We start from the raw sequence: 10,419 nt of genomic DNA, 5'->3' as shown, positions 1-10,419 counted from the left end.
TCGAGGTGCACAGGCGACGATGGGTTATGGGGGGGCGTGCGAGCAAGATGATAACTTCCTGTGGTTTCTCAGTCGATGCCGACAACCGGTTTGACAGGAAACAAAGGCCGCGGTTCATACTACAGCATCACAACCATATAAAAGTCAGGGTTCATTAAGCCATCTCACTACATTGTTGCGTACAAATGGTGTCATTTGCTAACAAAGCTACTGTACCTGTCGTACTTTACTGGTGTGTGAATAAAAAAATAAAAAATAAGTTTATGAATACATATTAAAAACAAAGCGAGATATCATTTTACTGTATACAACACCGGCATATATACGTAAAATATGAAACAAAATGTACCTAAAGAACGTGCAGTACATCTCATGAGGATTATCTATATGTTTTTATCAATTTCTTTCACATTAGTAGATAAATATATTGTGGATTACGGTATTGATTAACGTTATCAAATCTGGAATATGGCGACAAATAACAAAGCCACTGTTGTGACGTCCCTTTTTAAACATCAAACTCCTACATTTGACAGAACCAAATTTTAGGTCACGTGTTCATATGTAACAACTACTTTGAAATGTATAACAGTTATTTACCTTTATTTCTAATCATATCGAACGAACGATAAATATATTGTGGATCACGGTATTTATTAGTTATCAAATCTGGAATATGGCGACAAATAACGAAGTCACTGTTGTGACGTCCCTTTTTAAACATCAAACTCCTACATTTGACAGAACCAAATTTTAGGTCACTTGTTCATATGTAACAACTACTTTGAAATGTATAACACTTATTTACCTTTATTTTTAATCATATCGAACGTTACTTTTGTTGAACCGGGCGCTGTTTTGAGACCGACGCCATCTTGAAGTGACGCATTTGCTAATCGGCTAACCAGGTGACCTTAATTAGTAACCCGGAAACGTTTGTTTGAATTAAAAATAAATTAATACATTTTACAAAATTAGAACAATTAAATAATTTCAAAACTTCACTTTCAAACTTTTAAAAATTTTACACAGTATCAGTTGTTGCTTCATGTTTTGTTCATCTTTTCTTCGGTTCATTACACAAATCCAAATTATGTCAAGTGTCTGCTTTAAACTAGTCAAATATAAAGGCCTATTTAAATTCGAGCAAACTTTTAGATCAAACGCCTTGCACGAGAAAAAAGCAATTAAAAAAATGGTGTTAAATACGTACGAGACGTTTACTTCCGTGTTGTTGCAAATGCTGCATTCATGAATCTTAGCAAAATCGGAAATCACAATTAAAATAAAGCCACACTTTTCGTTTAGAGAGGTAATCCCACAAAACGTTTCATTATAGATTGGCTGTCCTGGTATATTTGACATCGAGTGCAGACCCTCACTGGATGCTTTGTTAAAGAAAGAATTTATTGCATCTGTTTATGGTAATGAGAAAATACTGCTGCTTTGAGTATGCATACAAGACATTCACCAACACTTGGGAATGGTATAATTATGCTCAATTGCAGTTACCATGCAGATTTGTGAGCTGCTAAGCCTACTCTTTTTCACAGTCAATAATGGCTGCTGCATTGTGTTTAGAAATCACACAACAGCTACTGTTGTTTGGTCTTCGTCATAGCCGATTAGGTTTTGAAAGGATCCATACATTACCTTCACCAAGAAGAGCACATATTAGCAAATGCTTTAATAGATTTAATTCCCTCACCCTTGGTTTTAATCATCATATTGACCATCATGATGGCTCGCCGATGTGGGCTGAGAAACTAATTAGGATATTTGTGACAACACAAGCTTCTCTAAATTGCTCCCTCACAGTATCTGAACAATGATTTATAACAGCAGTAGATGTGTGACAGAACAAAAACAATTTGTACGCGAACAGGGAGTGTAAAATGAATAGAACACACGCTGGGCCTCGCCTATCGTTTTATTGATCGCAAAGCGCAACCGACGCACGGTAAGGGAAGCCATCAAATGACCCCTGCTCAATCACATGGCTCGCGGCACCAACTCAGCCCGAGCTTTTAATTTCCTTTTTAAATATGAAACTTAATCATCTGCTCCTCCTTGCTTTGTGCACTGGGAACAGCAACATCCCCAAACTACTCCCACAACACAGGAAGACTACAATTGTCTTAATAAAATGAACAATGAAGATTGAGAGTCATGATGGTTTTGGTCCAACCCCTTTATTGACTTTTTAATGAGTAGGTGTGTCCTGAGGCTTTTGTTCGTGTAATCTAGTGTTTGTAACGACTTGCGTCATCTCTGTGTTTTGTTTTATGTAAACGGTGAGCAGTGGGATGTATTCCAGACCTTTCCGCAATAGGTGAAAATCCATGATATAGAGCAGGGGTGTCGAACTCGTTTTTTTGGCGGGCCGCATTTTAGTTAGAGCTTCTTTCGGAGGGCCATTATGACTGTCAACCCAAATAAATGTATCAGCACCTCATATTATAAACAGTAGAAGCTACAAAACAAACTGACAAATAACTCGTTTTCAAATCAGACGAGTAAAAACTGGTTAAATATAATTTAAAAAAAAAAAGATATTATTAAAAGTGACGACAATTTGCAATTCTAGTAATTTGATGCACAATTTGTCTTTGCGGGCCACATAAAATGATGTGGCGGGCCGTATCTGGCCCCCGGGCCTTACGTTTGACACCTGTGATATAGATGGACCACAGTTCTCCAATCAAGATGCAAAATGGGCATGCTTCAAGCAGTAGTGTAAAACTGACACTTATAACACCAACATGTTCAAACAAACTAGATAATTGATTCTGATGACGCTAACATATAATGCTAATGTTTTTTTTCTTTTCCAATAACATCTATCTCTGTGTCTTTGTTTGTGGTTTTCATGCAAAGTGCAGTTCGATGACGGCCACTGTCGCGTCCCCGCAGGAAGCCGCGGGGTCAGGCCGAGTTGAGTCCCGCGTCGGAATTGTCCCCACGTTGACCTGCGCCTGACTGGCCTCCCAGAAAAAAGCCCCTGTGAAGGTAAGAGGAACTGGGGTCCCCTCCCTTGGAAAAGAGGTTCCCTCCCCTTGACAGCTCCACAGAGCCGCAGCCACCTGCCTGCTGGGTCAGCCCCATATGAAAAGGGAAGCCCTTTGTAATCCGACGGGGATTACACCAGGCAACAATGCGCCGCTGAAAGAGCGACAAAAGCCCTGTATCAAACGGCGCTGAGGGGGAGCGAGGCTATGATCTCCCACTACTACCAACACTGACTCCTTGGCCAGCTCCCTTGACCCCCGCCACCCCCCCCTTTCTAGGATTCACCAGCTCTGTCCTCCTCCTGCCCTCTCATCTTTGGGATCTGGCCTTTTATCAGCGCATTCCTTTTCATTTGCATTGCAGTGTGGGGAGGGACAGCAGGTCTTTCTGATCTGATAGCACCAGGAAAGAGAGTCAGGAGGTTCCTCGGGGTGTTGGAGTGTGTGTCTGTGACACACACACACACTCGGGAAGCATTCAGGTGAAGTTCCTGTATTGGGGCTATATCACCAATTGTCCTCGCTGACCCTGATGGCCAATTGCCGCCCTTTAAATCCAAACCCTAATCAGCGAGGCGCTCCGTCCCATCCGACACTTCCGAGGGTCGCCGCCAAATGTTTGTGCTGCCGGAGGAGATAAAAAGAAGCAGTTTGTTTTCGTATTTCCTCACAATACTTGTATTCCCAACCCACCCATCGCTCACACACGTCAGTGCTAAGGGGATTTTTTTTTTTTTTTCCCAAAGCGATGACAGATTGAGGACACAAAAGACAATAAGAGCTAACGCTAGCATTGCCGTATAGGGTGAGGAGATTGTATTATTGTAGAATATATGAGCCATGTGCAAATATTAATCCAACATTATTCGAGGTGCCCGCTAAGCATAGCGATTGCAGCTCGCTCACTGAGTGATGACATACCTCCATTACATGTGATGTATGTATGCATGAGAGCAGCCTATTTTTCACCACCAAGACATTGTCCCTAGAGGCGGGTTGCTCCAGAAGAATCCATGAATTATCCCGCTGAAACAAGTGAGCCAACGCTATTGATACAAGTGGGATTGAGATACTGGAAGGACGCCAGGAGAACGTATCTGGCCGCACTTGCCATCCTGCCGCCTCCCTCCCCGTCTACTTAATTGGAATACAAAGCAGAGCGAGGTCGATGAGGGAACGACGTTGAGGAAGAAGGAGAGAGAGAATGGGGGAGTGTTGGAGGTGGGGGGGGGGGGGGGGTGCTGCTGTCTGTCTCCAGCAACCTTCACTCCTCGCTGGGAATTGACTGGGGAACCAGCAAGCGAGACCGACACACTGTCAGTGGTAAAATGAACTGTCACCTTGCATTTCTCAACCTGCTGGCGCCAGCGAATTGGCCGCTTTGAACCATGTGACGTGACACTGATTGAGTTCTGGAAGGAGCCGCTCCAATTTCCACGAGTGTCCACACAAGGAACATCCTCCTGCATCCTGACGCCTCACGTGCCTCTCTCGCCTCACTATATTGCTTATTTGTAATTGTAGATCTGAGCAATGAATTGCTGCCACAACAATGAGGCGCTCTAAAGCAGCCAAGTCAACTCAGAAGTTTAAAAAAAAAAAAAAAAAATCAATTTGCGTGTACTCACAGCTGACAACGAGGCGCTCTAAAGCAGCCGTGCCATTGGACGGAGGGAGAGAGGCTCACTCGACTCCACGGTGCCGCTCCGCTGCTCCGCCTCCTTGCTAGTCTTGTTTTTCTTGCCGCCTCGACAGGAGGAAAACTATTAGGGCTCGCCGCACGGATCCTGGAGGCAATCCCAGCGAGTATTAAGACGTTAACCATGGCCAAGTCACCTGTCTCTCCCAGTTACCGCACTGACGGTGCGGAGAAAGGATGCGGCCGCTGGGGGGATCCGAGAGGCCGGGCCTTGAGGCTTGCACATCCATTAGAGCCTGACACAGATGGGGGAAGGGTCTGGAGTTAAACGCAGCTTCAGTTCCACAACAAAGAAAGAAGGGAAGGCGCTGATCGTAACGAGGCGGCTTTCCTTCACTGTACAATTTCAGTTCATAATTTTAATAAAAACTGGGTCAAACAATTTAAAATTAGGTCACATGTTTCGATTGAGAACATGTAAACAAATATATGCTCACCTGTGACCGTATTAGCCTAAAAACACGAGACCCTCTGAGGCATCTGTGAGATGAGAAACCCCCCCTCCGGTTCTCCCATGAATACTGGACCCGGCTGGTCCTTTGAAGCAGGGGGTCCCTGCCGGGTGACGTGCGACAGAGGAACTGGTAGAAACCCAAGGAAGTGAGCCCGGCAATAGACTTGTAAAAGAGCCGGCAACAACTGCGAGCAGCATGGGGTACAAACAGCACTGGCTTGACCTCAAAGTCAGCTTGTGGGGGGGGGGGTCATCTGGAGATATGGCAGATATCAAATCAGCTATGTCGCGCTTCATGTTGTTAAGAATGGTATCGGTCTGAAATAATGGTATCGAACGCCATCGCTAATTTCCATTACCCATACCATTTGTTTGCAGTATTCTAAAACAGTGCCCCCCCTCCCCCACTTCATCCTGCATTGTCCAGAGGAAGTCTTCTGAGTCCCCCCCACCCGAGGTGAACATCTGTCTCGGCGGCGTCGGCCGCAGCCGCCGACTCTGACACGTCCAGATGGAAAGCCCGCTGGGAGCGTTGAGGTATTACCCACAGAGATGGCAGGGATCACACCTTCGGAATAAAATCCCACACTTGTCTTCAGGGCCGTCCGCTTCCTTCTTGTCCAATGTGCCACCATGACCCGTATCGATGGTACCCACCAGCACGGTACTTGGCCTTGTGACTCATCTGAAACAGCTTATAAACTACAAATGTACTAGATAAGCTCAATTTATTTCACAATACAAAAAAAATCAAGTCAATTTCCTTTTCCCATCCCATTAAATAAATTCTATCTTAAATCCAGTTGTTATACTTCACGCGGTTGCTAATTTCCGTGTTTATGCAGAACTTTTACGAGAGATCCCTCAAATTCTAAAGCCGCGAGAGAGGGCCTGCAGCCACCCTGGTGTCCTGACAGATTGACTCTGCATTCATTTGTGCCTGAACTCTGCGTGAACCTCGTGCGTTAGCAAAGAAGGCCGCCGACAGGCCGGTGCTGCCGGGCCAGTATGAGCGTGTGGCTGTTTGTGCACAAACCCAACACCCAGTGCAAATATTGAAACTCACTACCCCCTCCTTTGCCATCACGCTCAATGACGCGTAAATAAGGTCCGAAAACTGAGATGATAGGTTCCTTAAAAATTTGTACTGCTTTATTTTGATAATAATTCGACGATCGAGTGCAGGATTTGGATAACAAAAATGGAGACCTGCATGCACCCTGCACTTTGTTGTCATGTTTAGAGCCCCTGGAGGTATTTGGAGGTGAAGAGGTCACCAGGAACCACCCTGTGAGTTGTGAAAGATTCCTCTTGTCACATTATGCAAGAGGGGAATAAATATAGACCACCACATTTTTTGCCAACTCGACTTATACAATATTGGATGAACTCAAAATTTCAACAAATGTGAAATTACTTAATTTTTCAACAGAATAGGAATGTCAATGTTTCGTTTTTTTTTAAATTGATCATCTTTATTCAGCTAAAATCTCTGGTTGTGAAATACCCTGTCAAATAAATAGTGCAAACAGTGACACTGAGCAGCTCAGTGCTTGGACATAAACAAAACTTTTTTTTTAAGTTTTAAAAAGCAAGGAAAAAAAAAATCACATTCGCAGTTTGCAGTATATACCCTGAAATTCCGCAAGTCTACGTGCGTTTGATTACCAATTTTGGAATCCTTCACGCGTATTTATAGTTCATTCTGTTGGCCTGGCCTTGGGGGGCGGTGCTGGAGGGGTGTCAGGCCCCGGGAGCTTCTCCGCGGGCCCACCGCCCGCCACGCAGCCCAGTTTGTCGCGCTTCTTCTGCTTCATGCGCCGGTTCTGGAACCATATCTTCACCTGCGTCTCGTTGAGCTCCAAACTGGCGGCCACCTCCACCCGCCGTGCGCGCGTCAAGTACTTATTGAAGTGGAACTCTTTCTCGAGCTCGGTCAGCTGCTTTGTGGTGAAGTTTGTGCGGATCACGTTGTGCTGGCCAAATTCGGACAGAATCGCTGCTGGGTGCAAGAGGGAGAAGAGATGGATGGAATGGAAGACGTGAAACTTCTTTTTTATGAATGAATGAAAGGTGGACGAATTTTTTTTAGTTTGCATGTGAACTTTTTACGCATCGCTTCGCCTCACCAGTTCTCGGAGGATTCCTCTTCACTTTCATCCAGTCAAAAGTTTTGGAAGTTTCCTCTACGTGTTCTGCGTCGCTGTCCTTGTGCTGGGCCGTGTAAACACTTTCTGGAGGATACTCCGGTTGCCTCTGCTCCGCGCCGCCGTATTGCACGTACTGTGCGCCGCTGCACCTGTCCCCGGTGTAAGGCGGCATGTTGGTTCCGAGAGGCGACACGTAGCCCCGGTCCTGCTCGGGAGCCAGGCCGTACTGGTGTCCATACTCCACAGGGGACCCGTAGAGCGAGTTCCCCGGCGGCGGTGGCGCGTACTGCAGGTCTAGGTTGACCTGGTGGTGCTGGTTCAAGGGAAGATTTTGGTGGCCCTCCTGAGCGTAACTATCCGCGTTGGGTGTCACGTATCCATGGTTGAGGTTGTGGTAGCCGGCCTTGAAAATGTTCGGCCCGCGGTTACAAAGCGGGTAGTCGAGGTAGGAATTCATCGTGGTTGCTCAGAACCAGAGGAGTCATTAATCGCCCAAACCCTGAGGTAGTATGTCAAAGCTGTAAAAAGTGCCCTCTACCCCTCATATCACCTTCCTGACACACCACGTGATCCGCGGAGGGCCAATAGCGCGGCCCAGCGGCTTCTCTGTCACGTCCGACGCGCTCGTCCATCAAGCGGCTCGCATTTCCATGACAAACACTTCAATCAAACGCGCTCATCCATCTGATAAGAAGACAAACGTCGAGGCGCAATGACAAGTAATTGCCCCCCTAAAATTCTTAATGAGCTTCGTGCATGACTTCAAAATATATACTAATTCTAAATCGCAACAACGCGATTGGTAAAAATCACATTCAGTGTGGCCTTTTATCTTTTTTACCTGTCAGGAAATAGCAATATGTTTAAAATGCAATTTTATATGGGGAGAAATGTGTTGTCGGGACAAATTCCTTTTTTGGACTGACTGTGCCATGAGAGCGCAGTGATCCATCATGAGCTCTTAAAAAAAAGAAGACAGCTTCTGTGACCCTCAAAAGAACAATGACAATCTTCTCACATGTCAAATGTATTCTTATCACATACTGACTTTTCTTTTAAGGCCTTGTAATTAAGTGGTAATCTGAAAAAAAACGAATTTTAATCCTCTTACTTTTATTAATGAAATATGTCAGAGTAAATAAATTACAATCGTTATCATGGCCACCATTTAAATACAGTTGTGTAGTGGGCCTAGGTGTTCTTTTCAAAAGTGACAAGTATGTTTAATATTATTGAAAGCCACTGCTGTTTGAACATTGACAGAGAGCTTAAAATAGGGGGGAAAATGCAGCTAAGCTGATTTCATTGAAATGTTTTAGAATGCAAATTGTACCAAAAATAAATTAAAGCTTTAATGCAAATGTGTTACACGAAATAAGTTAAATACAACTGAATTGGTGAGTCTTTTGCTTACCACTAGGGGGGGGGGGGGCTCGTTCTTGTATCACATTGATAATTGCCCCATCCATGTCTAATGCTGCTACAATAATAGCTAATATTAAAAGTGCATGCATGTATATGAAAGTACAATTACAAATGCGTGAGTTTTGGAGCGTGCATGATTCTGTCATGAGGGCTGCACGAATAATGAAAATCTTCGTTTGGGTTCTGCGCCTGAGCGGTGCTATGCGTGTCGTAGTGTGTGTCAATCGTCATGCTCGGAGCGGGATATTCGTACCACTGCTGCTGGGACTCCAGCCGAAGTGAGGTCGACTGGTAGTCCCCGCCCAAGTGCACGTAGCCCAGGCTGGACAGAGTGGGGCTGCCCGAGGCGGAGGGCGATGAGCTGGGTGAGGAGGGCGAGGCGGAGGCATGCTGGAGGAGCCTCTCATCCTTCTTCTGCTTCATCCGGCGGTTCTGGAACCAGATCTTAATCTGCCGCTCCTCCAGATTGAGCAGGCCGGCCATCTCCAGCCGGCGTGGCCTGCAGAGGTAGTGACTAAAGTGGAACTCCTTCTCCAGCTCCACCAGCTGTGCGCTGGTGTACGTCGTGCGAGTGCGCTTGCACGCCGGCGTGCTGGAGCTGGGAGAGTCGCTGGTGCTGGTGGGACTTCCAAGGTCTGCCAGACCAACAATGCAAAGTCAGATTTATTCTTTGGATTTTGTTGTGAATAACCAACCTGTACGTCTCCTGTCGGGTTTGAGCTTGGCTTGTCTGGATTCTTTCATCCAGGGGAAAATGCTTTTACTTGCGGGAAACTTGTGCTCCACTGATTGCTTGCTGCAAGCAAACGCAGCACGCAACGAGAAGCTTTGCTGCTGGCTGCCCTCCATGACACGCACACAGAGAGGCCCTTTGACCTTGTGACGAGGCTCCGGCAGCCAAAATGTCACATGGCAGCTTTGCAGAGAGCCTGAAAGAAGGCAGAATCAGGGAGGAGACCAAATGATCCATCTTATCAACTCAATAGTGTGCTGACATGAATAGCCTGCACACAAGCTGCACGATATTACTACAGGCTGGGACATAAGTTTCCAAATAAAACCTTGAAACTGCTGGTTTAAATAAACAAAAGTAGGTTTCATGAAAAAATATATGGGTCATTTAAAATGTTACTTTTTGTGGAGTCAAACTGGGTAAACCAGTTTTGTATTTTAAAACGTTACTTTTTACAAAGCCTAATTGAGTTGAATGGATTTTTAATTCAGAAATTTTAAAGGTACTTTTAACATGCTTGTTTTAAAATATCCTAAAATATATTAAATGTTTATTCTTGGCATGGCCCACAGTGGAATACATTTTCACATTTGACTCAACCATGGAAGTATACTTATTTTATAGAGGTCATTTTAAATGTTCATTGTTGTCCTGTATATTTGCAAAGAATTTTGTATTTTGTTTATGTTTGGGGGTTTTTTTCTCAGAAAGAAAATGACGCTAAATTGTCTGGCTGCATTATTCTGCCGCACTAACGGCAGTATTTATCAATGTGCTTTGTCCCTGCTCAATAAATTTACAAATAACTAATGATTCAAAGTGCATCTTTTAAAATACAAATAAAAAAAAAATAAACGCTTGTCAAGATGTCAAGAAATGAACCCACTAAAAAAAAAAAAAAACGAAACCATTAAATCGTTTTGCTTTCTGCCTTTTGTTCCATCGTGTGC

The 10,419-nt window shown here is 44.7% G+C and overlaps 2 protein-coding genes across 3 annotated transcripts; both read right to left on the bottom strand.

Annotated features, from left to right (window-relative positions):
- Nucleotides 1-6,544: 6,544 nt before the first annotated feature.
- Nucleotides 6,545-7,855, bottom strand: LOC133143243 (homeobox protein Hox-B1b-like). 2 transcript variants are annotated; one of them, XM_061265084.1, is made up of 2 exons: nt 7,291-7,855; nt 6,545-7,163 (listed from the first exon to the last, which is right to left on the bottom strand). In XM_061265084.1, the coding sequence occupies exons 1-2, from the start codon at nt 7,766-7,768 to the stop codon at nt 6,862-6,864; spliced, it is 780 nt and encodes a 259-aa protein (XP_061121068.1). In that variant the 5' UTR covers nt 7,769-7,855; the 3' UTR covers nt 6,545-6,861. The 2 variants fall into 2 exon arrangements, with proteins under 2 accessions (XP_061121068.1, XP_061121069.1); XM_061265085.1 differs by having other exon boundaries at nt 6,550-7,160.
- Nucleotides 7,856-8,727: 872 nt separating this feature from the next.
- Nucleotides 8,728-9,637, bottom strand: LOC133143244 (homeobox protein Hox-D3-like). The gene is made up of 2 exons (XM_061265086.1): nt 9,432-9,637; nt 8,728-9,371 (listed from the first exon to the last, which is right to left on the bottom strand). Exons 1-2 carry the CDS (start codon nt 9,583-9,585, stop codon nt 8,842-8,844), a joined length of 684 nt encoding a protein of 227 aa, XP_061121070.1. The 5' UTR covers nt 9,586-9,637; the 3' UTR covers nt 8,728-8,841.
- Nucleotides 9,638-10,419: the final 782 nt, after the last annotated feature.

This window comes from Syngnathus typhle, linkage group LG18 (assembly GCF_033458585.1).
Source record: "Syngnathus typhle isolate RoL2023-S1 ecotype Sweden linkage group LG18, RoL_Styp_1.0, whole genome shotgun sequence".
NCBI classification, from domain to species: domain Eukaryota; kingdom Metazoa; phylum Chordata; class Actinopteri; order Syngnathiformes; family Syngnathidae; genus Syngnathus; species Syngnathus typhle.
The sequence above is the reverse complement of the archived record's forward strand: the minus strand, read 5'-3'. Positions and strand labels throughout refer to the sequence as shown.